The sequence below is a fragment of the Macrotis lagotis genome, chromosome 4 (assembly GCF_037893015.1).
Source record: "Macrotis lagotis isolate mMagLag1 chromosome 4, bilby.v1.9.chrom.fasta, whole genome shotgun sequence".
NCBI classification, from domain to species: Eukaryota; Metazoa; Chordata; class Mammalia; order Peramelemorphia; family Peramelidae; genus Macrotis; species Macrotis lagotis.
Window position 1 is genome coordinate 240,712,152 of NC_133661.1, and position 27,480 is coordinate 240,739,631.

At 34.8% G+C, this 27,480-nt stretch overlaps 1 protein-coding gene across 1 annotated transcript in view; it reads right to left on the reverse strand.

The window, feature by feature from the left end:
* Positions 1-27,480, reverse strand: part of TSHR (thyroid stimulating hormone receptor) — a 174,412-nt gene that overhangs the window by 69,443 nt on the left and 77,489 nt on the right. The window contains exons 2-3 of the mRNA XM_074232062.1: positions 22,133-22,204; positions 10,851-10,925 (exon numbers count right to left, since the gene is read on the reverse strand). Of these exons, the coding sequence (XP_074088163.1) occupies positions 10,851-10,925; positions 22,133-22,204 (147 nt within the window). The remainder of the gene's footprint in view (positions 1-10,850; positions 10,926-22,132; positions 22,205-27,480) is intronic.

The following is a 27,480-nucleotide window of genomic DNA, read 5'->3' on the forward strand; positions in this document are numbered from 1 at the left end:
TTATGTTAATCCCAAAATGATAGATGAAAGTGAAGACTTTTAAGAAATCCATTTTCATGGATTAATATGTTCCTGAATCTCTGTTAATCCCATAGTCAAGAAAGTGAAGACTTTTAAGAAGACAGAAGAAATAGAATGAACTTTTAAAAAAAATCACATGAAATATTTTGTATAGTTGCTCATTAAGTATATAGTTTCCAGTCTTAAGAGGAACAATACCTGTCTAAGAAATGTTTAAAATTTGTTTTTTCTGTTTTAGTATCCACAGTCTGAAAATTGTACTTGAATTTGTAACAAAAGAATTCAAATCAATTATAGCTTGACTTGGTTTGATGGAATATGAATTTTAATTAGAACAATAGAAAGTCTATCATAAGCATACTACTGCTCTCAACTCTTCAAAAAGAAACTACTGTTATCTCTTCCACACTGTGACTTTCCCCATTGTGGTTTTGGTATATCATGGATTGGCATAAGTAATTAAATGGGAATTTTAGAGGAGTTTTTATAAGCTATGGATTACATGTGAAAGCCAGCAGATGACACAAAAAAAATTCAGAAACTCAGAATTGCATAAAATTTATGGATAGTATAAACTATCAACATATTTTATGTTTTACTCCTATAATAATTCAAACCTCTAGTATGAAGGGAGGGTCAACAAATTTTATAAGGCAGTACAATTTCCCTTGTTTCCCCTCACCCTAATGTGGAAAGAATAACTGTATTTTGAATTTTTTTTTCCTCTATCGTCTATCTACTCTGATTCCCTGCTTCAATATCATAGAACAGGCCTGGTTCTAAATAAATTATGTTAGTGTAGCTCTAGGTTTTTCCCCCTTTGGTGATCTTTGAAAGGATTAATACCTTATAGTTCTTTGGAGTAGAGAGGGGGGGGATCATTATTAAGAATAAAAACTGGGGTGGCTAGGTGGTATAGGGGATAAAGCACCGGCCCTGGAGTCAGGAGTACCTGGGTTCAAATCTGGCCTCAGACACTTAATAATTACCTAGCTGTGTGGCCTTGGGAAAGCCACTTAACCCCGTTTGCCTTGCAAAAACCTAAAAAAAAAAAGAATAAAAAACAAAATTAGTTTATCCAGGGACAGGGAAAGAGAAGAGAAAAAAACCCTTTTTACACACTCCTATGAGTCAGGTCAGCTCTAAGGTCTAATGTACTTAAATAGTACCTGTGTACCTTCCTGTGTGTTTATGGGATTTTTATTATTTTTAAAAAGGAGCAAAACCAAAAAGAATTTATCATCTTGAGAACAATGACTGTGGAATAACAGAGATTCAGGAACATATTAATCCATGAAATTCTAAAGGATCTTTTAGAAGTAAGGTGAAATAGATAAAGAGAAAAAAGATGAAAATTTGAATCAATTAGTCATAAGTCTTAAGTCTAGATCTTGCCTAGAACAGAGATGTGGCAACCAAGGATGTTATTGGTTTAGAATAATTGCTTATTTGAAAAACAGAAAAGAATAATGGAAGATTATAGGTGCCAGTATCACTTCAAAAAAAGAGTAAAAAAAAAAAGAAGTTGAGAAGAAAATGAATCTGCAGTTTGGTGAAAGATTCTTCTAAGTCTGACTATAACTGGAGTGTTATGTTTAGTTTTGGATGCTATATTTTAGGAAGGATATTGACAAACTGGAATATATACAGAGGAGAGGGATTAGGATAGAGAGAGAGAAGAGGGAACTATGCCATATAAGGATTAGTTGAAGGAATGGGAATGGAGTTTATGCTGGAGAAAAGAAACATTGAGGAAATATGATAACCACCTTCCAGTATTTGAAAGGCTGCTTTGAAGAAGAAAATTTAAATTTGTTCTGGTTGGATTCATAGCATAGAACTAGGAACTAAAGAATGAAAGCAATGGAATTTTAGGGAAAACATAATAATGAGTATTTTCAAAAGTAGGATGAGTTAATTATTTACTAGACATTTTCAAGTGATCAACCATTTGTTAGGGATGTTGTAAGGATTAGACCAGATCTTACTTAGTTCCTTCCATCTCCAATACCATAAGATTCTTTTGTCTCCTTATACCTATATTGATGTTCTTTACTCTACAGAGGCCAGAAAAGAGGTGCCTGCATTCAAATCTTGCTCTATAGTCAAGTAGCTCAAAGAATTTGGTTTTTTAAAAATAATATCTTGATAACTGTATTTCAATACATATAATTGGCTTCCATTGTAATCCTACATATTTTATTTTGTATATTTCAAACCATTATTCTGAAAATGGGTCTGGAGGTTTAACTAGAATGCTGAAAGTGTCCAAAACATAAAAAAGATGAACAACACCTGTCTATGTCCAACATCCCAAACCATCTCAATTCCCTTATCCCTCTTCAGAACTTCAACCCAACATAGAAGAACTATATACATAAAGAACAAAGCTTAAAGATCTCATTTAAATTGCATCATCTTCCTTTCTCAATAAAAAATAAGCAATTTCTGGTTCAGCCATTTATATCCAGTCTTGATTTCACAACTTTCCTACTCTCTTCATGGTTCTTTTAACTCCTTCACTCCAAACCATTTACCTAGTATAAAGAGTTGGAAGGTGGCAGAAACATACAATCTATTTTTTATATTTCTATCTATGTTACTGAGCTCCTACATGCCTACATGCTATAAAAGACAAAAGAATTAGAAAACATGGGCCCTCTATTTAAGTACATTAGAAAGAAAACTGTACTTGAAGTTTTAAGACTTCTTGAACCAAATGATTAATACTGGTTATTGGCTTATGCATCACAACCTTCCACGAACCTTGGATTATTCATTTGCAAACTGAGAACATTGGAGTAGATAATCTCCAAGATACCTTCTCACTAAAACAATAACAATAATGATTATGATTATTATAATTATTGTCATATAATTGCCATCATCATTATTGTTATTTATTATATTGCTTTAAAGTTTTCAAAGCTCTTTATATACATTCTCATATTTGACTTTCACAATAACATTATGGGGTTATTATTTTTTTACCCCCATTTTACTTATGAGAAAACTCAGGCTGAAAGAGATTCAATAATTTACTCAGGGTAACATATTCAGATCTTCTTGACTCAAAGTTAGTACTCTATGTACTGTGCTATCTATACCTTTAATATTACTTAATTCTAAACTACGACAACTCTGAAGAAAGCACTTGCTTGATCACTTGTGCTATACTTTATTTATCGTTTTCCATTATTTCCCTATCTTCTTATTCTGAAAAAAAGAGATCTTTGTACAATAACTTTTTAATATGTTACTCTTTAATTTTTCATTAAATTTAAAATAAAATAGAAATTCAGATTGAATGTGGTACTGTTCACTGCCTAATGGGCAGGGTTACTGCAAATCAGCAGACTAATTTGGCATATTTTGTTGATTTAATCAAACATCAGAGTCTACAGTCTCTTTTTCTTTCCAAATATCCATCCTAAACCCCAGGAAGAGCCAGGAAAAGGTCTCTTGAGAAATCTACTTGCCCAATGAAATCAGTATTGTGGCAGAAGCATAAATTCATCAAACCTGATGGTAAATGGAGTTGGTGAGAAAATAAGGGGAATTAAATAGATAGGAAAGGAGTAGAAAGAAGAGGTAGAGAACTAGAAATCATTAGCTAGGGGTATAGCAATTAAGAAAAATGTTCTCTAGTGAAATTATTCCTCTAAAATATTTAGTTGACCCTGAATTGTTCCACTTGAGTTTGGCTTGTGTTACTAAATTGATGGAAATAATGAAGTTGAACTAAGATTCCAGGCAAGGGTGGAGGTGAATTGACAGAGAAACTGTAACTAAAGAAAATTTCAGCACAAGACAGAACACACAGGGACAACTCTGGGTTAAGAGAAACTTGAATAGCACCTGCTCAAATGGAGCAATCATTCTCAAACCTTCATAAGCACTAGATAATCTTATACTATTTTAAGGGGAAAAAATTAAAAATGACTTTGGAAGTTGTTTTAAAAAAGAAATTCAGTCAATGAAAAACTCATTAACTACAAAACGAACTCCAAAATCATTAATCAGATGTTGTAGTTCTCAAACTGACATACTTTGTTTTCTTTTAAAAGTGTTCTATTTAGAATAGTGGGGATGTTAGTCTGACTTTCAATATTCAATGATGATGATGATGATGATGATGATGATGATGATAATGAGTTTTGTCCTTCGTTCTCAAAGACAACATCAGGAAGATGATGCCATGATAAGCACATGAACTGGATTTGAGTGAGGGAGCTGTGCTAAGTCACCAGTCTCACTTTACCCTCCAGAGTCATCTGGGTCCAGTGACCAGATATCAATCAGGATGACTGGAGATGGCCCTGGATGGGAGGTAGTCAGGATCAAGTGACTTGCCCAAGGTCACACAGCTAGGAAGTGTCAAGTGCCTGAGACTAGTGCCACCTTGCTGCCCCAAGTTATTTTACTTCTTAAAGTTATCTCCATATATATATATATATATATATATATATATATATATATATATATATATACACATACATATATATATTCAAAGAAAGAGAATAATCATATTGAACTTCTTGGTTCTTAGTTCTTAGAATTACCTGATAAAATAAAGAGCTTTCTGAGTTTTGGCACTTGTTAAAGAATAAATAATGACTAACATATGAATATAATTTTCCAAGTGATGATATGTGTGTGCTTATACATATATCCAGTCATAGCTATAGGAAAAAATTTGAATTATAGAATCTTTGCTTTGATAATAGGAATAGCACAGTATGACAATATAACATAATATAATTGAATAATAAATGATATATTATATAATAGTATAATATAAAGCTATGTTAATTATTTAGTAGGTCAGGTAGACTTGTGTCAGACATGTTTTGGCATAATCTGACTATTTGGCAAGTCAGTTGACCTATCCATTTCAAGCAATTTTCCAAATTGTAGAGAGGATGCTGACCTGCATGGAGAGAAGAAATATACTTTCCTGAGAGTTCCCTTTATAAACGAAATCCTTATCTGTGTGTGTATATATATATGTGTGTGTGTGTGTGTGTGTGTGTGTGTGTGTGTGTGTGTGTATAATATATACACATATATATAAACATATATATGTGTGTGTAGATATAAACACACACTATATATACACATGTGTGTTGTGTCTATCAATCAATTAACTTTTGCATATTAAAGGACTTGATCCATTATAAACTTATTATAATTTGCAATTTTTCATTAAATTATGTCACTTTACTTAATACCATTTTACTTTGGTTTATTGTGTCATATAATAGCTATAACAAAAAAATTACAGTAAGCAATAATGAATTAAAAATCATTTAACAAACAGAAATTAATTGCTTAAGTCAATTTAATATATATTCAAAGAATTTTTTAGTTTCTGAAGTCCTGGGTTTTAAAGAGTTACTGATTTTTTGAGGGTTAAATTTCCCTTATTTCCCACTAAGATTTTTGAAAATTCAAAAAAAACCCCAAGACATATTGTCTGAATTATCACAGATTTTGATAATTAGTAGGGTTTTATGGTACTTTGATATTCACCACTGAATGTTTATTTTGCCACCAAGACTCCAAAAACATTGTGTAACAAGAGAAGAGAAAATAATCATATAAACAAAGAAAGTATTTATATCCTAGCATCTTGTGCTTTTTATATAAACATAACAATTTTCAGTTCAGGGAAGTTTACAAATCTCTGGGTTTGGAAAAAAGATTCAAGAAAACACTTGCATTGCAGACCACATCATGAGATAGATTGTGTTTTAAAGTTCTATAATTCTGAGCTCTCTAGGAGACAGTCACATTTTCACATTAAAAAATCTACTGGAACTAAGTTTTATATTTATTTTCAATAAATCAATAAATATTTATTAACTGTTTACTATATCCTAGACCTCAGTCCAACCTGAATCTTAGTCCTCAGTTTTAAGACATTCAGCTTATTTACTCTAGATAACCACAACGGTTCTATATTGTATGACATGATGTATTCATTTCAATGACCTAAAAAGTTATAAATCTCCTATTTATTTATGCTTTTTAAAAGTCCATTCTAAAGCTGTTCCTGAGAGCAGTACCTTTTATTTCAATAGAATTCATTGGAATTGGGGTGTCTAGGTGTTGTAGTAGATAGAGCACCGGCCCTGGAGTCAGGAGGACCTGTGTTCAAATCCAGTCTCAGACATTTAATAATTACCTAGCTGTGCAGCCTTGGGCAAATCACTTAACCCTATTGCTTTGCAAAAAATAAATTTAAAAAAATTTTTAAAAGAATTCATTAGAATTATTTCATTCATTATATAAATATAATTAAATCTTTAAAATATTGGACCTTTCAAAGTTTCATAGATTAGCAGATATAATTTCCCAATTTTTAATGACTAAACTCAAAGTATGGTGAAGCCTCCCCTTTTATACTCACAAACTTTTATTCCTAAGCTATTCTAAGCCTGGATATAACTTCCTTGGGAACTCCAACAAACATCTTCTTATTAATTAAAAGAATTGTTAAGTTCTTTACTTTATACAAATGCCCATTTTATTTGCCTTTCTTTATTTGATGCATAAACACCAGGATAGCGATGGAAAAACATTAGCAATTTAAAAAATGCTAGTAGTTCAAGGAATAATCAGAACCCCAAAATTTGGAGTCAGAGAGATTTGAAAAAGGGCTGAAGCAATGTTTGGAAGAGGCAAAAAACAAAACAAAACCAACCCAACAAACAGCTAAGGCAAATAAAGAAATTTTATAAAACATGCTGTAAATAATAGTTAATAAATATTAACTATTATCCTAAGTACTTTACAATTATTACCTCATTTTATCCTTACAACAATCTTGGGAGGTAGATGCTATTATTGCCCCATTTTATAGTTGAGGAAACTGAGGCATGCCAGGGATGAGATTTGCCCACACAACTAGGAAGCATCTGAGACCATATTTGAATGAAGATCATCCCAACTCCAGTCCCCATCTTCTATCCACTGAGCCTCCTAGTTATCTCAAAAAAGGGTACATAAAGTAGCTTGGATTTGGAGCTTAAGCACTTGGATTTGAATACCAGCTCTGTTCCCTCTAAAATAGGTTTCTTTGTACAAATCATTTAATTTATCTGAGACTCAATTTCTCAACCTGCAAATAAAGAATTGGCCTAAATAAATACTTAAATATCCTTTCCAGATCTAACTCCTATGCTTCTAATGAGGATAAATTAAAGTGATTTTTAAAGTGACTAAACTAATCCAAATGATGAAAGTTAAAATTCTAGAATCACTTACCTTCCCATCCCTAGAGAACAATATTTCATAAAGATTCCCTTCCCATAATAGGTATCTTTGCAATGGAAACAACTGCTGTCCAGACTAAACTTTTGTTTCTTTGATTCTATAAGCAGTCTTGTAATTGAACATTAAAAGAACATTAAATGATTTTGACATTTTGAGTCAGGTGTCACAAGAAGTCTGTCTATGCCCTTAATTGAACATCTAGATACCTTCACACACAAACACACACACACACATACACACACACACACACACACACACACACACACACACACACACTCCAGTTAAAAGTTATTTCTCTCTCCAATTTTTGATGTTATAGAACATGGATTATATCATAGCTGACAGAATTTGAGAATATGGTTGTCTCAGATCCCAAAGTAATCTAAACTCTTTTAACCTAATGTACAGTTTTTTCTGGTACTATTTGTCATTTGTCATTTATTCTGAGAGATAATTATCCTACATAGTGGGGGGATACCCAAGGGATCCTAGATTGAGGGGTGCAAAGTCTCCAGAGATCAGCACATTCAGTATTTTCATTTTACATATGAGGAAATTAAGGCTTTTAAAGGTTATGATTTTAAAATTAAAAAGAAAAACATTGACAATTTTTCCCTGTGGGATCTTTAAGAGAAGTGATAGAAAAAGAAACAGTAAGCTATTCATAATACCAGCAATAAACATGTAGAGTTTTATTTAATCTTGCTCTTTTAGATAACTTTTGACCCTCCAATCCTGGTAATCTCATTATGCCAGTCAGGCATGGAGAGTTAAGTTGGAAATTATGCCCCAGAGAATAATTGCTTATTCCCTAGGACTTCATGTTATGAATGTTAAGTAGAGATGAGACTGAATAAATCATAGAAATAACTATTACCCAAGCATAAGTTGCATTATCAGAAGAGACACCATCTCTTTGCTAGATTTCTAAAAATTTTGCTTCAAGAAATGTTAAACTTACCATATGATGCTCTGAAAGGCCCTACTGAATTTGAGATCTGTCATCAGAGGACTAACCTGGTAGAGTACAGAGGGTTAATTGCAGGTAAAAAAATTCAGCCAGGTGAAGAATTTGGGTTTTTTGGCCATAACTGTTATGTCCTAAAGAAGAATACTAAACTACTAAGTCAGAGAGCCTAGAAATATTTCTTTTGCATTTATGTAAAATATTTCCATATTTGTCATTTTGTACAAGAAAACTTCAATAAAAGAAAAATAAAGTATAAAATGAGGTGCTTCAGTCTATTCAAGCAATATCAGTTCTTTCTCTGGGAGTGGATAGTAAGCTCAGCATTAGTCCTTTTTGTCTTGGATTAATATATTGCTAAGAATAGCTAAGTCATTCATAGTTGCTCATCATACAATATTACTGTTCCTGTGTATAACCTTCTCCTGGTTCAGTTCACTTAACTATGCATCAGTTCATGAAAGTCTTTCCAGGTTTTTCTGAAACCATCTTGCTTATCATTTCTTATAACACAATGATATTCAATTACAATCATATTCCTAGGAGGGCAGCTAGGTGACACAATGGATAGAGCACTTGCCCTGGAGTCAGGAGGACCTGAGTTCAAATTCAGCCTCAGACACTTAATAATTACCTAGCTGTGTGACCTTGGGCAAATCACTTAACCCCATTGCCTTGCAAAAAAAAAAAACCCCAAATCATATTCCACCCCACGCTTAACTGTTTCCCAATCAATTTTGAATTCTTAACCATAATAAAAAAGGTGCTGTAAGCACTTTTTTACAAATAGGTCCTTTCTTCCTCTTTTGGATGTCTTTGTGTTATAGACCTAACAGTAGTATTACTAAATCAAAGGGTGTGTACAGATTTATAGCCCTTTGAACAGAGTTCCAAATTGTTTTGCAGAATGGTAGGGTCAGTTCAAAATTTCACCAACAATGTATTAGTGTTCCCACATCTCCTCCAAAATTCAACATTTTCTTCTTTTGTCATATTAGCTACTCTGATAGATGTGAGATGGTACCTCAGACTATAGATAGCTTTGATTTTTTTTGTCTGAAAACTACCTGTTCATATCCTTGACCATTTATCAATTGGAGAATGACTTGTATTTTTATAAATCTGATTCAGTCCTTTATATATTTGAGAAATGAGACCGTTATTAGTGATATTTGTTGCAAAAATTTTCCCCAGTTTTCTGCTTTCCTTATAATTTTTGTTGTATTGCTTTTGTTTATGTAAAAACTTTTTAATTTTATATAATCAAAACTATCATTTTACATTTTATAATGCTCTCTATATCTTCTTTGGTCCTAAATTCTTCTCTTATCCATAAATCTGACAGATAAACTATTCCATGCTCTCTTTATTTGCTTATGGTATCACCCTTTATTTGTAAGTCATGTGCCCATTTTGACCTTATCTTGGTATACATTAGGAAATATTGTTTTATACTCAGTTTGTGCCATACTGTTTTCCAGTCTTCCTAGCAGTTTTTCTTAAATGAATTTTTGTCCAAAAGCTTGAATCTTTGAGTTTATCATTTACTAGATTACTATGGTCATTTACTATAATGTAATTTGTACCTAATCTGTTTCACTGATCCACCAATTCTATTTCTTAGCCAGTCACAAATTGCTTTGATAATTAGTACTTATAATATAGTTTGAGATTTGGTACAGTTAGATCATCTTTCACTTTTTTTCCATTGAATTCCTTAATATCCTTGAGCTTTTGTTCTTCCAGATGAAGTTTATTATACTTTTTGATTGATTGGTATGGTGCTGAATAAATAGATTAATTTAGGTACAGTTGTCCTTTTAACTATATTGACTCAGGTTACCCATGAGTAATTAATATTTTTTCAGCTGTTTAGATTTGACTTTATTTGTGTAAAAAGTGTTTTGTAATTATATTCATATGGTTCCTGGGTTTGTTTTGGCAGGTAGACTAAGAAAGATTTTATATTGTCTACAATTATTTTTAAATGAAATTTCTCTTTCTATCTCTTCCTGCTGGACTTTGTTAGTAATATATAGAAATGGTGTTAATTTATGTGGGCTTATTTTGCATCCTGCAACTTTGCTAAAGATGTTAATAATTTCAAATGGTTTTTTAGTTGATTCTTTGGGATTTTTTTATGTATAACATCATATCTGCAGAGAGTGATAGTTTTGTTTCCTCATTGCCTATTCTAATTCCTTTATCTTTCTTCTCTTAATGCTATAAATAACATTTCTAGTACCATATTAAATGTTAGAGGTGATAATAGACAACCGTGCTTGATGCATGAATGCTTTGGGAAAGTTTCTAACTTAACCTTATTACACATAATGTTTGCTGATGGTTTTAGATAAATGCTACTTCTCATTTTAAGGTAAGCTCCATTTATTCCTTTGCTCTCTAGTATGTTTTAATAGGAATAGGTGCTATATATTTTCAGAGTCTGGAAATACGGAAATACTTAAATTAATTGTGTGTCTATGTATGTATAAAACAAAATATGGATTAATGATGCTCACCATAGCTTGAGACATTATTCCTATTAAATATTCGAGTTTGTGTTTTTTTTTGTTATACTTACATATGAGTCATCTTACTCAAATTGTAGAATGAATGGGCCTCCAGACTTTGTAGAGTTACATCTATGGATAAGTAGCTAAACACCACAAAAATATAAGACAAAAAGGAAAATTAATAGTTATGAAATTTAAAACATACTATTAATTTATGGGCAACCCATAACCCAAGAACTCCAGATATTATAACATTACAACTTTAATATGTTTGTATGTATACATACATACATAAATACATAGACACAAACTTTCCTTAGTAATACCATGATCCCTTATGCCAAAACCATATTCAGGTCTCATGAAGCACTTTTTCTAATCTAAAACATTTACTATTTCTCAATGAGGGATGTATGAGATGGATGGGGGGGAGTTAATTGGAAGGAAAGGAGAGAAGGGAAAGAATATGACCTATAAATAAAAGAATTTTTTAAAAAATCCTCTCATTATGTAATATAATAAATTCTGTATTCTATCTGTATTACTCCAAATCTCTCTACTAGAGAGTAAATTATCTAACTTTGTATCTCCTTCAGTGCTAAATTTTATACAGGTGATCTTTGATGAATATTTGCTATTGTCTTTTATTTGTATATATATATATATCATATTCTTATTTTATCTTATTTTCAATTTACAGAACAAAGCAAGCATTTCCATAACAGTAATTGAAATTTTAATTCTACCATGTAAGTTCCAGCAGGTCCTTCAAGTGCAGACTTTGTGATATCTGTCCACTGAGGACTGGTCTATCAAAATTCAGAGAAGTTGACTCATCACCAGAAAGTTAACCACTGGGGTAATGATTTTTGGCCTTAGCAACTGAGAACAGTTTTCATCTGAACTGAAGAGCATGAGTGTCTATATGAGGCAGCTAGGTGGCCCAGAAAATAAGAGTGCTGAACCTGGGGTCAGGAAGATCTGAATTCAAATCTAGCCTCAGACACTTTTGTGTGGTCCTGGGCAAATCAATCAACCTCTCTCATCCTCGGTTTCTTCATCTGTAAATTAGGAATAATTATAGTATCTTCCTCTCAGAGTTATAGTTATAATTGAGATAATATTTATAATGCATTTTGTGAACCTTAGAGAACTGTATAAATGCTAGTTATTATTATGTTAGATAGATAGAGGACTGGCCTTAAAAATTAGGAAGATCTGGGTTCAAATTATGTCTCTTTGTATACTGGCTGTGGTTCTCCAGTTAAATCATTTATCCTCTCAGTATCACTCACACAATTTGCTAAGATTCTAAATTAAAGACTCTAATAAATAGTTAAACTGCATCAATGGAAGTAGTTTAATACCAAGGATATGCTATACCAATGAAATCTAGAACAATCTATATTACCCAATGCACTCCCTCCCAAAGTCATCATAATAAGAAATAGGAAACTTTATTAAAGGAAATCAAAATCAAGGGTGCAGTGTTTAAAATGAGACCCATTATGTCTTAGCAAACATATGATCTTAGAATAAGGATGACTTGGGGTCTAAGTACCACCTCTGATACATACTAGCTGTACCCAAAGAGCAATAAAACTGAGCATACTCTTTGATTCAGTAATACTACTATTGGGTCTGCATCCCAAAGAGATCATAAAAAATGGAAAAGGCCCACATGTACAAAAATATAGTAGTTCTTTTTGTGGAAGCAAAGAACTGAAAATTGAGGGCATGCCTATCATTTGGGAATGACTGAACAAGTTGTGGCAAATGAATATAATGGAATTCTATTGTTTATAAGAAATAATAAGTAGGCATATTTCAGAAAATCTAGGAATGACTTATATGATGGCTGCTAAGTGAAGGGAGCAGAAATGGAAGAACACTGTACATAGTAATAGCATCATTGTGTAATGATCAGCTAATGACTTAGCTCTTCTCAGCAACATACTGATTAAGACAATTCTAAAAGACTCATTATGGAAAATGCTATTCACATCCAGAGAAAGAACTATGGAATCCAAATACATATAAAAGCATACTCTTTTCACTTTTTTTCTTGTTTTTTCTTTTCCTCTTTTGTTTGAATTCTTCTTTCATAACATGACTAATGTGGAAATATGATTAATATGATTATACTCTTTGATATCTTGGGGAGGGAGAAAGGGAGGGAAGTAAAGAAAGAAAAATTTGGAACTTAAAAATCTTATAAAAGTGAATTTTGAAAATTAAAATAAACAAAAATAGCAGCAAAAAAAAAGAATTAAATACCATGTGGAGAGTCAGTGGAGAAAACATGATGAAAGGAGGGGTATTAAAACAAAGTAATTTCACTGGATATGGATAGAATTTAGTTTTGGGGTTGTCTGGGTGCTTTTGCACTGGAGCTATCATTTAATTGGAAGAAAGGAATTGCTTCACCAATGTAGAGTGACATCTATTCTACAACTTTTTGTTTGAGAGAATTAGCCAGAATTAAACAACTTTGCCGAGGGTCCCATAGCCCATGTGTCAGGGACAGGACTTTAGTGGCTTGCCCAAGGCCACACAGCTTGGCTCTCTATCTTTTACCTTTTTGAAGTAAGAAAAAAAATTGAGTAGTACGGTGTCTTTTTAAAGGGCAAAAATGTATCTCCCTAGATGGGCATATTGGCTTTACTGCTACAGTATCTTGTTTAGCATTCTGACAGAATGGAAAGAACATTACATTTGGAGTTAGAGACCTTGTGTCCAACCTCTAATTCTGTCATTTACTCTTGGTTCCACTTGGAGCAATTCACTTTATCTCTCTACACTTCATTTTTTTTTTAATTTGGAAAATTAAGGAGGTTGAATTAGCTGAACTTAGAGGTTTCTTCTAACTCTGATCTTTTATCCTATAGTTCTCAAAAGCATTCCTAAAAAATAGAGAACCAATATACTAGTTCAGCAAACACTGATTGTCCTTATGAGTTCTCATGAGTTCAATTATAAACTTTAGATATGATTCTCAGCTTTAGGTTTTTTTTATTTTTTTATTTTTATTTTTATTTTCTTAATTTATTTTTTTTATTCTCATTTTGTACAAATGTTTTTTTACATTAATAAAATATTCTTGTTTACAAGTAAACAAAATACTCCTCCTCCCCCATGAATATAGAGACTTGTTTGAGCAAAAAAAGTAAGGGGAGAGAAAAAATTAAAATAAAAAATAATAATAGTAATAATTGTAGGTATGGCCAGGTGGCACAATGGACGAAGCACCAGCCCTGGAGCCACGAGCACCCGAGTCCATATCCAGCCTCATAAACCCAACAATCACCCAGCTGTGTGACATGCAAGCCACTGCCCTGCAAAAACCAAAAAAAAAGAAAGAAAAAAAAGACCCAAAATAAAATAAAATAGTAATAATAGTAGGGGTGGCTGGGTGGCAGACAGAGCATTGGCCCTTGAGCCAGGAGCACCTGGGTCCGAATCCGGCCCCAGACACCCAAAGATTACTCCGCTATGTGGCCCCAGGCAGGCCATCCAGCCCTACTTGCCCTGCACCCTCCCACAAATAATCATAAAAAAAAATGTGCTTGAGTCTTTGTTCCAACACCAACAACTCTGTCATGGGTGGATCTCATTCTTTATGATAAGTCCATCACAAAAGTTATTTCAATATTTTTCCACTGTTGCCATTGCTGATCGCAGCTCCCTCCTTTCTTATTTCTCCACTACCATGTACTCTATTTTCTCTCTCCTTTCACTCTGACTCTGCTGTAGGGTCGCTGAGTGGCACAGCAGACAGATCCCTGGTCCTGGGGCCAAGAAGCCCTGAGCCCCCATACCACCCCTTAGGCCCAGAATCCACCTGGCCCTGTGGTCCTGGGCAGGCCTTCCATTCCCAGCCCCTTGCAAGAAGTAAGAAAGAAAATGTGCTATATCTGGCCACTCTCCCCCCATGGTCCATCCTCTCCTCTTTTATTCACATCTGCACCCCTTCCGCCTGCTCCCCGCTCCTTCTTACTCCAGATGTCTATACCCCATTGAGTATATTTGCTCTTTCCTCTCCTAGCCATCTCTGATGAGAGCAAATTATCCCTCATTCCCCCTTGCCTCCCCCCCCCTTCCATATCATTGCAATAGCTCATTGTAATAAAAAAAAAACCTTATGTGAAATATCTTGGACTATTCCCCCTCTCCTTTTTCTTTCTCCCATTCCATTTCCCTTTTTTTTCTGTTGACTCCATTTTTACACCATATTTTATCTTCAAATTCAGCTTTCTCCTGTGCTTCAACTATAAAAGCTCTCTCTACCTGCTCTATTAACTGAGAAGGTTCATATGAGTATTATCAGTGTCATTTTTCTATGCAGGAATACATGCAGTTCATCCTCAAGTCCCTCATATTTCCCCCCTCTCCTCCAATCTCCATGCTTCACCTGAGTCCTGTATCTGAAGATCAAACCTTCTGTTCAGCTCTGGCCATTCCAAAAGGAACATTTGAAATTTCCCTGCTTCATTCAAAGTCCATCTTTTTCCCTGGAAGAGGACATTCAGCCTTGCTGGGTAGTTCATTCTTGGCTGCATTCTAAGCTCTCTTGCCTTCCGGTATATTGGATTCCAAGCTCTACAAGCTTCCAATGTAGCTGCTGCTAAGTCCTGTGTGATCCTGACTGCAGCTCCACGATATTTGAACTGTGTCCTTCTGGCTGCTTGTAATATTTTCTCTTTGACTTGGGAGTTCTGGAACTTGGCTATAATATTCCTAGGGGTTGCTTTTTTTGGGATCTCTTTCTCTGGGGGATTGGTGGATTCTCTCCATTTCTATTTTGCCCTCTGCTTCTAGAACATCAGGGCAATTTTCCTGTAGTAATTCTTTGAAAATGATGTCAAGGCTCTTTTCCTGATCATGACTTTCAGGTATTCCAATAATTTTTAAATTATCTTTCATAAGTCTGTTTTCCATATCAGTTGTTTTTTTCAATGAGATATTTCACATTTTCTTCTAATTTTTCATTTTTTTGGTTTTGAAGTATTGATTCCTGATTTCTGTTAAATTCATCAATCTCCCTGAATTCTATTCTTTGTCTGAAGGATTTGTTCTCCTCAGAGAGTTTTCTTATCTTTTTTTCCATCTGGCCAATTTTGCTTTTTAAAGCATTCTTCTCCTCAATAACTTTTTGAACTGTTTTATCCATTTGACCTAAGCTGGTTTTTAGCATGCTATTTTCTTCAGCATTTTTTTGGATTTCCTTGACTAAGCTGCTGACTTCATTTTCATGTTTTTCCTGCATCTCACTCCTTTCTTTTCCCAGTTTTTCTTCCAACTCCCTCATTTGATTTTAAAAGTCTTTTTTGAGCTCTGTCATAGCCTGAGCCCAATTTCTGTTTTTTCTTGGAGTCTTTAGATGCAGGAGCTTGTGCTTCCTCATCTTCAGACTGAGTATTTTGGTCCTTCTTGGGCTCATTTGCAAAATATTTCTCAATGGTGTTCCTCTTGTTTCTCTGCTTGCTCATTTTCCCAGGCTTAGCCTGTTTTGGGGGTGCTTCCCGAGCCTTTCGGACACTCCCACAAGGGTCTCAGTGTGTGAGGCTCTGTCCTCCCTTCTGGTCTGTGAATGACCATAAGCACCCCCCCTCTGCCATGGGGCTGAGGTGAGGGGGGGGGGCTCTGCTGTTCTATTGGGGGGGGGGCCTAGACTGCAATCCAGATCTGAATGTGGTCAGAGCCCCTGAGTCCTGTTTCAGGGGCAGAGGACAGAGCTAGGCAGTCTCTCTTCACTCCCCTTCCTCAGCTCAATGGGCTCATGCCCTGGGGGCTCCTGCTTACCGGCTCCACCTGCTTCTGTTTCCTGGATCAGGGCTGGGGAAAGAGGATGCTGCTTGCTGTGTGCCCTGAGGTCTGGGCTCCACGTGCTTGCTCTGGCAGAGGTCCCCCGCTGTTCTCCCACTTTGTGCCGGGTGCTCCTCGGGGTGCAGCTCAGGAGACTCCCCTGCTGCTGTGAGCTGAGACTCCCAGCACCCTGGGGCTGCCTCCGGGAGGCTGAGGTTCTTTGGCTCTGGTGGGTCACCCCTCTGGCAGGCTGCCTCTCCGACCCAGGGGAGCAGAGCCTTTCTGCTCTTTTCCCAGTTACCTTGAGTAGGAAAACTGCCTCACTGGGTCCCTTTGTGGCTTCTCTCAGCTTTAGTTTTGAGAGAGATCCTAGTCTCTCTAGTCTCACATCACCGACTGCCTTTTGGATATTTGGAAAAGGATGTCCTAAAACAGGCATCTCAGATTCCAGTGACTCTTTATTATTTTCAGGATCAAATATGATGCCATCTCTTTGGCATTTCAAGCACTTCAAAACCTGGCCCCTTCCCAACATTTCCAGTTTTCTAACATATAATTCTCCTTGCCATACCTTCTGATCTAGCTATAACCATCTCTGTGCCTTTACCCTGGCTGCCCCTCCCTCTCCAAACCTGGAATATTCTCCCTTGCATCTGCCCCTTAGTTTTCTGGCTTCTTTTTAAGTTTCTGATCAAATCTCATCTCCAGCAGGGAGATTTTTCTTGATCCCCCCAATTGCTCTTTGAGCTACCTTTTATCTATTCTATATAGGCTTGTGCATATTTAGTTATTTACATATTGTCTTTCCAATTAGAATTTAAACTCTTGGAGAGCAGGGAACCATATAATTGCCTTTCTTGGCATCCTCAGCACTTAACATGTATCCTGGTATACAGTAAAAGCACAGTAAACGTTCTTTGATTCTTTGATAGTTTCTATAGAAGTTCTCTAATAAAAAGAACATAGAACTACATATATCCCTAGCAGAGTTTAGAGTAGAGAATTCCAAATCAGGAAGATGATGGAGATTCTGACACTAATCCCTCTAGAAAGGAAAAAAAATCAGTTCATAGTCTTTTCCACAGTGGATCGAGAGTTAGGAAGTCCTGGGTTTAAAATTCTTCTCTAGGGGATAGCATTGCCCCTGGAGTCAGGAGTACCTGAGTTCAAATCTGACCTCAGACACTTAATAATTACCTAACTGTGTGGCCTTGGGCAAGCCACTTAACCCCATTGCCTTGCAAAAAAAAATTCATCTCTGAAGTATTCTGATGATATGACTCTGGGTAAATCACTTTACCTCTCAGCCCTTTCTCCTTTCTTCTCCCTGAAAAATCTTCTTTTTGTTTTTTGTTTTTTTGCAAGGCAATGGGGTTAAGTGACTTGCCCAAGGTCACACAGCTAGATCATTATTAAATGTCTCAGGTCTGATTTGAAATCAGGTCCTCCTGACTCCAGGGCCGGTGCTCTTTCCATTGAGCCACCTAGCTGCCCCTGCCTGAAAAATCTTAAGAATTTTAGGTGCAGATTTCCATTTTTAATCTCTTGCTTCAGATCAGTCCTGACCATGAGACATATTATAAAATTCTTATAATAAGAATGAAAAAATAGGTCCTTCTCCATGTCAAAGTAAGCAAATGAAGTCAGGACAACTGTTAAGATTTAAGAACTGTGATTCTTTTCAAAAAAAATTCTTGCTTTTGAATTTAAAGCAAATTTAAAGCATAACTTAATGAAAAGAAATTGTTTATCTTTTGAAACATAACTTTTGCTTGGGAAACTGCTTGGATATGATTTGGATAACTAGTTTACAGGACTATACAGATACCAATTTTATTTGTTTACTTGAGTGAATTTGTACCCTTGTTGCCAAAAGTTGCCAAATTGGAAATTTTCTTCTTGGTTCCTACCATAAAATAAAAAGAGCTGAACAAGTATGAATTAAATCCTGGTGATAGCAATCAGAATCTTTGTGCTCTTGTAATCTTTGGTTAATTGACTGAATTAGTAAAGGTTGCCACAACATGGCAACTCAACAGAGCTACTAAGAACTTTATATTAGGGGGTTTTTTGAGCACTTAAAATTATCATTATAAAACTATAAGTTTTGTAGTCTTTTCATATATTGCTGTGATCTTTAATTTTGTTTATTCATTTATATAAGCTAAAGGTTAGAGTGAAATTTAAATCTCTAAATAAACTAAAAACTAAATATACTTAAAAACAAAATGGAAAAAATGTGTAATTTCTAGATGATGATTGTAGAAGGAAAGCAAGGAGAAACCTGATTGGAAGAAGCGAATTGCTTTACCAATGTAGAGTGACATCTCAATCTATTTTCAGCTCAATCTGAAAATTTGGGAATGGCAAGCCAAGTACCACCTAAGTACTAACAAGTACTTCTGAGACTATCTTTTTGAGACATAGGAATACCCTTCTTGAAATTAAATTGGTTAGGAAGCTTTCTCCCTCTTACAGGAGAGAGAAAGCTATTTCATTCTCCTCCTTTCTGTTCTCTTCTCCTTTTTCTTCTCTTCTTTTCCCTCTTTAATCTTACAACCACTTTGCCCTTTCTCTTCCTCTAGGTTTTCTTCTTATTGTTGAGGAGGGGGTAGAGGGAAGGGAATTATAACCTGCATAGTTGGGACAGGAAAAAAGTATGCAACTTTATTGGAATTGCCTTATTCCATTCCTCTATCCCTCTCACCTCTCACACATATTCAGCATCTCATTTCTTCCCCCCCCCCCCCATTATTTAAGGATATTTTTGAATTTGGGGCTTGGAGATAGAGAAGAAGAAACAAGCATTTCCCAAGTATCTATTATGTATCACTTTACAAATGGTATCATTTGTTCCTCAAAACCACTCTAGGAGATAGGTGTTATTATTATCCTCTGCTGTTGAAGAAATTTAGGCAGACAGAGGTTAAGTAATTTATTCAGGTCCTATAGATATTGTCTGAGGCTGAATCTGAACTAAGGTTTAGTGCTCTATCCATTGGGCTATCTAGCTACATCCTAGGAATTAGATTAAGCTGAAAAGAACTTCAGGGCTATCTGGTCTACCCCCTCATTTTTACAGCAGAGGAATCTGAGGCCCAAGAAAGTTGAGTGTCCTTGTTGAAGATGACAGATTTAATTCAATCCTCTGCCATCAAAGGTAACACTGGGTCAATAGATTCATAAGCCTAAGAGTCTTATCTTTTGTTAGTAGATGGAGAGAACTTGGGGTGATTTTCTTTAGATTTCAGTTCAATCTCAAAAGGTCTAGAAATTATCATATAGTCTTGTCTGATTAGACCTCATCAATGACCCTAATCTGAGGGACTCTCTACCCTCTCACCAGGATGATATGCTGAGTGCAGTGACCTCTAGAGGTATGAAATAGAATAGATTCTGTGATATTTTGGGATGGTGTGATTTACAGGGTATTGATCATGAATTTAGAGGAGAAAACAAATGCTAGGGTTTGTTCAATCAAGCATCAATCTACTCCTTTACTAAATAGGTGAGTCCTTTAAAAGGAAGTAAAATGTTGCTTTCGAGGCTAAGAGCTTTATATGAGTTATATTTTAATTAGCATTTTTTTTACAACATAACATTACCTTCTTGCTTTCTTTTTTTTTTTTAGGTTTTTGCAAGGCAATGGGGTTAAGTGGCTTGCCCAAGGCCACACAGCTAGGTAATTATTAAGTGTCTGAGGTCAAATTTGAACCCAGGTACTCCTGACTCCAAGGCCGGTGCTCTTTCCATTGACCTTGCTTTCTTACAGTGCATCCTGTGCCTTCTATATCACCTCTAACTCTAGTAACAAAGATTCTTCATGGAAAATAAGAAGGGTGGAGGGCAATGGATCATTTCACTCCATTTAATATAACTAATGTAATACTCTGAATTAAATGATAGCTTTATCAGGTGAGAACATCTCTATTGAATCAAACAATCAAAGACATGAAACTTTACATCCTTGTCATACCTTGTGGATCTACTATAAAATAGCTAGTCAGTTTAGAACCCAAATTTAGGGATCTGGCAGGCAATCTCAGATTGGAAAACTTAGATTGTAAACTCCATAAGACCAGGGACTGTCTTTCCCCCTTTTTTTGTATCCCTATCACTTTGGAGAGCACTTGGCACATGGTTGGTGCTTAATTTTTTGAAGTGATTTGAATAAAGGAGAGTAGCTAGGTGCAAAACAAATGTGATCTGGTGTCTTGATATTTTTGTCATTGTATTGTTCATTTGTGTCTGATTTTTCATGACTCCCCTGGGGGTTTTCTTGGCAAAGATAATGAAGTAGTTTGCCATTTCCTTCTTCAGTTTCTTTCTTTCTTTCTTTCTTTCTTTCTTTCTTTCTTTCTTTCTTTCTTTCTTTTTTATTTGCAAATTTTTTACTTCCTCCACTAAATTCTCTTTCTGATGTCTCATTGTGAACTGGAGGAGAACCTGGTTTTCAAAGTCTATATCAATGATTCTGGGCTTTTATGGATTCTATCAGAAAGAACATCAAATAAGGGCCTAGTGATTAATCTGTCTTTCATTGGAAGATCAATGTAGCTTAGCTCAGAGATACTTGTTATCAAGTTGATCAATGACAGAGGAACTTTTTGGCCATAGGATGGGCTTGCTGCATTGGTGGAAGGAATGCTGACATAAATAAAAATTACCTAATAGAAATTTCAGTATAATGTTAAAAGTTAGCCTTGTTAAAATTTTGCCTTTTTTTTTCATTGAAATTTTACTGAGGCTTTGATTGGAATATGAGAGATGAATAAAAGGGTAGAAAATCTCTTTAAGTGATAGATAAAGATATGAAAAGAATTGGAATGATAGGAGGTATATAGATATGTTGTAGGTCCATGGAATTTGGGTCATAAATAACAGGGATCAAACAAATTTGCTGTGGAACAGAACAAGTTTAAAAACTGTATTATGATAAGAATGGTTCATTTAGGAGTGATAATTTAGGAAAGGGTCATATTAGCCTTGTTTTGTATAATATTTTCAGTTATTTCACAACATATTGTATTTGATCTCTTTATAGGTAGATTGGATAAATATTTTCATCCTCATTTCATAGATGAAGGGTCAGAGTTATCCAGTTAGTTATTAAGTCAGGACTTCTAACTTCGAGTTCAACATTCTTTTTACAAGGTATTCTCTCTTCTACTGGAAAGCCTGAGGCCTCTGAAATTAATTTACTATTGAATACTATTTGATTCTATTCATTTATCTGGGAAATTCCATTCATTTTTAAGGGATGTTATGAAAAATCTAAGGACTAAACAAATTTGGATTAATTTTTAATTTTCAAAGTTTAGTTAATTACAACTTTAAAAAAACATTAGAACTGCCATTTCTAGTCAGAAAAGAAAAGTTAGGAATGTGGCGATAGGCAAGTATTGTTAGATTTTCACAACTTTTAAACCAATAGAAATAAATTTTATGGAGTACGTTATATAACTAATAACTTCTTTGGATGTTACACAACTTTTTAAAGATGATAAATGAAAGCTTTTTCATTTAATATTAAAGTATAACTTACATCCTGGAAATGTTGGGCAGATTTGCAAATGCATCACTGGGTATGGTTTTCAGATGAGTTTCTGTGAACTTCCTATGGGGTAAAAAAAGCAGTTGATCAGTTATAATTTTAATTCAACTGAGTTGTTAAAGAAACATTTGTTAAGCATAGTAGACTGTGATCAAGTCATTGCATATAGAATATTCTATGACCCTACTTACAAAAATGTTAATAAATGTTTTGTTATCATATTTTGTTAGCATGTCTAGACTTGGTGTTGAATTAATTACTAAGTCTAACCTTTTGAGTTCTTAAAATAGCATCCATTACAGAGAATTTAATGTAAGGCACTATTCAAAAGGGTATTAATCTACAAACATTCTCTTGGATATCTAATAATAGCTGCTTTCATACATACTATTTCATTCTATTCTCATGGCAACTTTCGAATTAAGTTGAAATAAAAGATTCCATATAATGCCATTTTATTCAATGATCAAATTCAACAAGTATTAAAAACAGGGGTAGGGAACTTTTTTTTCTGCCAATTGCTAATTGTCTAACTTAAAAAGTTAGACCTTAGCCATGGAAAAACTCAGAAAGGATTTTGAAAATCAGATAAGAGAGGAAAATTTGGGAAGAGAAATGAGAATGATGCAAAAAAGTCATGAAAAATGAGTCGGTAAAGGAAACACAAAAAATACTGAAGAAAATAACACCTTAAAAACAGACTAGGCCAAATAGCAAAAGAGGTAAAAAAAAAAAAAAGCCTGTGAGGAAAAGAATGTCTTAAAAAGCAAAGTTAGGATGTAGAACAGTCACAGCTCAGTTTTTCTGACTCCACATTCAATGTTCTTCTTACGAGATCAGTTATCTTCAAACATTTTTGATTGTATACCTCTATCATCCAAAAATTATTGTGCACTCACTCCCAATATGTATGTATTAATATTTGTATAAAAATTATGTAATTTATATTCCTATAAATTGCAATGCATGGTTTCATAGATACCAGTGTTTTTAAAAGACTTGTTGAAGTCCTACCTCTGACATCCTATCTATATGACATTGGGCAAGTCTCTTAACCTCTCAGTGCACTGGTAGGTTCTCAAGATTTAAGTGTTACAGCAACATTATGCAAGGAGCAACTATGATTGACTTAGCTCTTCTAAGCAATGCAATGATTCAAGGCAAGTTCAAAAGACTCGTGATGGAAAATGCTATCCATCAGAAAGAATTGATGGTCTGAATTCAGATCAAGTTATACTATTTTCAATTGCTTAATTTTTTTCATGTTTTTTTCTTTTTGTCTGTTTTATCCACAACATGACTAATATGGAAATATGTTTTTCATGATTGCACATATATAACCTATATCAAATTGCTTACCATCTTAGGAAGAGGAGGGAGAAAATTTGCAACTCAAGAATTTTATAAAAATTTAAAATTGTTTTTATGTGTAATTGAAAAAATAAATTACTGTTTTTAAAAAAAGCTTCTAAGTTACAAAGAAAGTATTGAATTGAGAGGGTGAATTTCTTCATTCAGTAGTTCCCAGTACTAATGAAATCACAGGACCAGTCCAGACCCACTCCCTGTTTTATGAATTAAGTATAAGTAGTATTGTTTTAATAATTATGCACCTTATTAAAACTCACACAAAAATAGAAATAAGGTTGAAATTAAATTATTAAAGTAAGTTGACCTTTGAAGCACCTGACACTAGTGCCTGTGTTTCATTAGGTTAAACCTCCTTGAAGAACCAACATCTGGGATAAAAGGAGGCCAGTGGCAACAGGGGGTCTACTAGAGGAGTCTTGACCTACTAATGAATAAAGGGGGTTGGATGTGACTTTGTTTGGGACAAGTTTATAATTGGCTATTTTAGGAAGGGTGGGATGTGACCCATGTTCCCACTCTCTCAGATCAAATATTTTCTAGACACAGACCTTGGCTTTACTTACGCACTTGACAGCACTCCACTGTGTAAGAAAAGCTATATATAATCAGACTCTAGGGTACTCATTTCATTGTGAAATTGCCAGCAAAATGCAGTTCTTACTGCCTAGACAAAGTTTGGGTTTAGTCTCTGCATAATAATGATTAACACAGATGGTCAGAACCTAATATCCAAACAAAGAGGGAAAGAGTAGAAGGAGGTGACAAAGTTAGCCTGGAATTTGGAACTGGAGCTGAAAAGTTTCTTAAATTCTATTTGAGGCTTATAGTTCTAATAATGTTTATATTCTATCTTTTAAGGTACCAATTTTTCCTGTATATAACTTGTTGGCCAAAATAAGCTCACACCACTAACTAGGAATTTTTTAACCTGGGCCAGGAGGCAGGAAAGGTGTCCTAAGTTGCTAGGAGAGCCAGGGGGCCTTGGGATCCTAGTGTGAAAAATCATTACTTTATCAGGAAGAATCTCTCCTGAGCTTACCTTTCTTTTATACACTGCCCTCTAGCCATAGGGGACCTCAAGTCTGTCCTGAGACCACTTTACTTTCTCCTCATGAACTGACTCTCTTGGTGAACTTATTATAATAGTGTCAATCATCATATGACTCCTAAATCTATACATAGTAGGGCATTTGATAGCAATGTCTGTTGGTGGTTATGAAATCCCTAATGCCTGTTTATGTAAGCCCTGGAAATGAATCTCTCCTTAAAATAATAAGACAGAACTCCAACTTCCATCAGAAAAGGAGAAGACATCAGTGGAGAGATATGAGCAATGAAACACACTCCAGAGAGGAGAGGAGAGGAACTGAGAGAAACAGAGAGATACAGAGACAGACAGAGACAAGAACTTGGGGTTGGGAGAGAGATAGAAAGAAAAGAGCTCCAGTGGATGGGTGCCATCACTGCTATTGTTGTCACCACCATTGCTTCCCAATCAGAGAGGTTAAATTAAGTAGAAAATGCTAATGTATAAATGAAGATAGCTGTTTTTGTTTGGAGAGCAATAATAGTGACACTTCACCTATCACTTTCCCTGACCTTCCCTTTTCTCCACCCTCCAGAAATTTGTTACTTAGCTTGATTCTATTTATTTAAAAGCTTATATTTTCCATTGCTATTCACCTAGTCTGGTATTAAGATAAGATTGGCTTAACTCAAAGTATTATTTGTATTTAGCTTCCTTAGAAGGAGTTGAGAGGGAGGCTATGGTCAACTGCACACCAAGTATAATGGAAACTTTATTTTTAATTTCTAGAGGGTTTCCCTGACTGGAGGCTCAAATTCAAAGTTTTGCTTGTTTGTTTTTAAATTGTTAAATGGTATTATAAAATCCAAAAGCAGAGAAAGGACCAAGCCATTTGAAATCCCCCTGGGAAAGGAGTTAGAAAAGAGTGACTATCCCTAGAGGGGCCAGACAAGAAGTTTAGTGGTTAGTTTTCATCCACTGTTTCTTTGTATAGGCTTTCCCTCCTCACTGCTTCTTAGCCTTCCCAGTGTAAGAGAGATGATCCTTGAAAGTCAAGAATTTGATCATAGAAATGGGATTGATGAGATATGAGTTAAAAATGCAGCCATACCACATCCCTTTATGAAGTGCAAATAAATCCCTTGAGTGGATTAGAAAGTGAGAAACATGATAGGATGAACAATGAAAACCAAGGTCTCCAGTGACCTTTAAACTTTAGATCAGGAAAAAGTAGAAGTGGAACTCAGCTACTGATGAGCTCTATAGATGTTACGTGGACCAGTAAGAGAGGTCATGAGAAGATATATGGACTTAGGACAATGGAAGCACAAGCAGAACAGCTTTCATAATGAAGGGTCCAGGACTCTGTGACTGAGGGATATAGGGAGCATCAGGACAGATGTTAGTTTGCTGAAACTACTCCACCTTGACTCCTTGCTGTAGATACTATGATAAGCAAATCAGAGGAGTATTGGGGAGGGAAAATTATCCATCAGATCTATATATCAGGAAAGTGTTTATAACCATACAAGAGATAAAGTGACTCATGAGGGGTAAAAATAGATCATTTTCATTACATTAAATTTTAAAGTTTTTAACCAAAACCAAATGGTCAAAATTTTAAGGAAAGTAGGAAATTCGGGGAGGAAATTTATAGTAACGTTCTCATTTCTCAAATAAAAGGGAACTGAGGCAAATTTAAAAAATAAGAATCATTTCCTGATTGATAAAGGGTGAAAGGATAAGAGCAGACAGCTTTCAGAAGAAAAAAATCATGTCTTATCAATCATATAAAAAACTCTGAATCACTAAAAATTACAGAAATGTATATTAAAACAACTCTGGGGATGTGAAAAAATAGGTACACAAATCCACTGTTTATAGAACTGTGAACTAGTCAGACCATTCTGGAGAACAATTTGGAGCAATGTCTAAAGGCTATAAAACCACACATACATTTTGAAAGCAATATCTCTACTAGATCTACATCCCAAAGAAATCAATTGAAAATTATAGCACTCTATTTGTGATGGCAAAGAATCAAAAACTGGAGGAGATATCCATCAATCGGGGAATGGTTGACACAACTGTTAGTGATAGTAGTGATGGAATACTACTGTGTTTTAAGAAATGATGTAGGATGGTTTCAGAAAAACATGACATTACTTATATGAACTACTGCAAAGTGAAATTAGTAGAAGGAGAATATTATAGAGAGTAACAGCAATATTGTAATGATAATCAACTGTGGAAGATAAAGTAACTATGATCAATATAATCCAAAGGACATAAAATGAAAATGCTATCAGTCTGGAGAGAGAGAGAGAGAGAGAGAGAGAGAGAGAGAGAGAGAGAGAGAGAGCTGATGAACTAAATGCAAATTGAAGCACACCTTTTCATTTTCATTTTCTTTCTTTTTTTGCAACATGATTGAAAATGGAAATATGGTTTACACAACTTCATATTTATAATGGGTATCTCATTGTTTGCATTATCAGTGGAGGTGAGGACTAAGAGAAGGAGAGAATTAGGAACTGAAAATAAAGATTAAAAAAAGAAAAAAATCAGATGTTATATGATTTCCAAAGTGAAATCAAAGTGACTTTAGCTGGGGCTCAGAGCTAAAACAATACATTCAATATAGCTTCTCAGAGCAAAGGAGTGGGTTTTTTGTTTATTTGTTTTTACCAAAAACCCGTTTGGATAATGAATAATAGGAGTAGATGAACAATGCTACTCACCACAGCTCTATCACTGCTCTGATTAAGTTACCACCAGGTGGGGCTAATGTGCAATAGGCGCTCTCCTTTCTACCTCACACTTGAGAGATTTAGGGAACCTTTCTATTCCAGGTAATGCAGATTGAGGGGGGGGGGGGAAACTGAGTTTCAAATAGAGTTATGGAACAGTACCCCAGATTTGTTGCCCTCTCCCTCTCTTG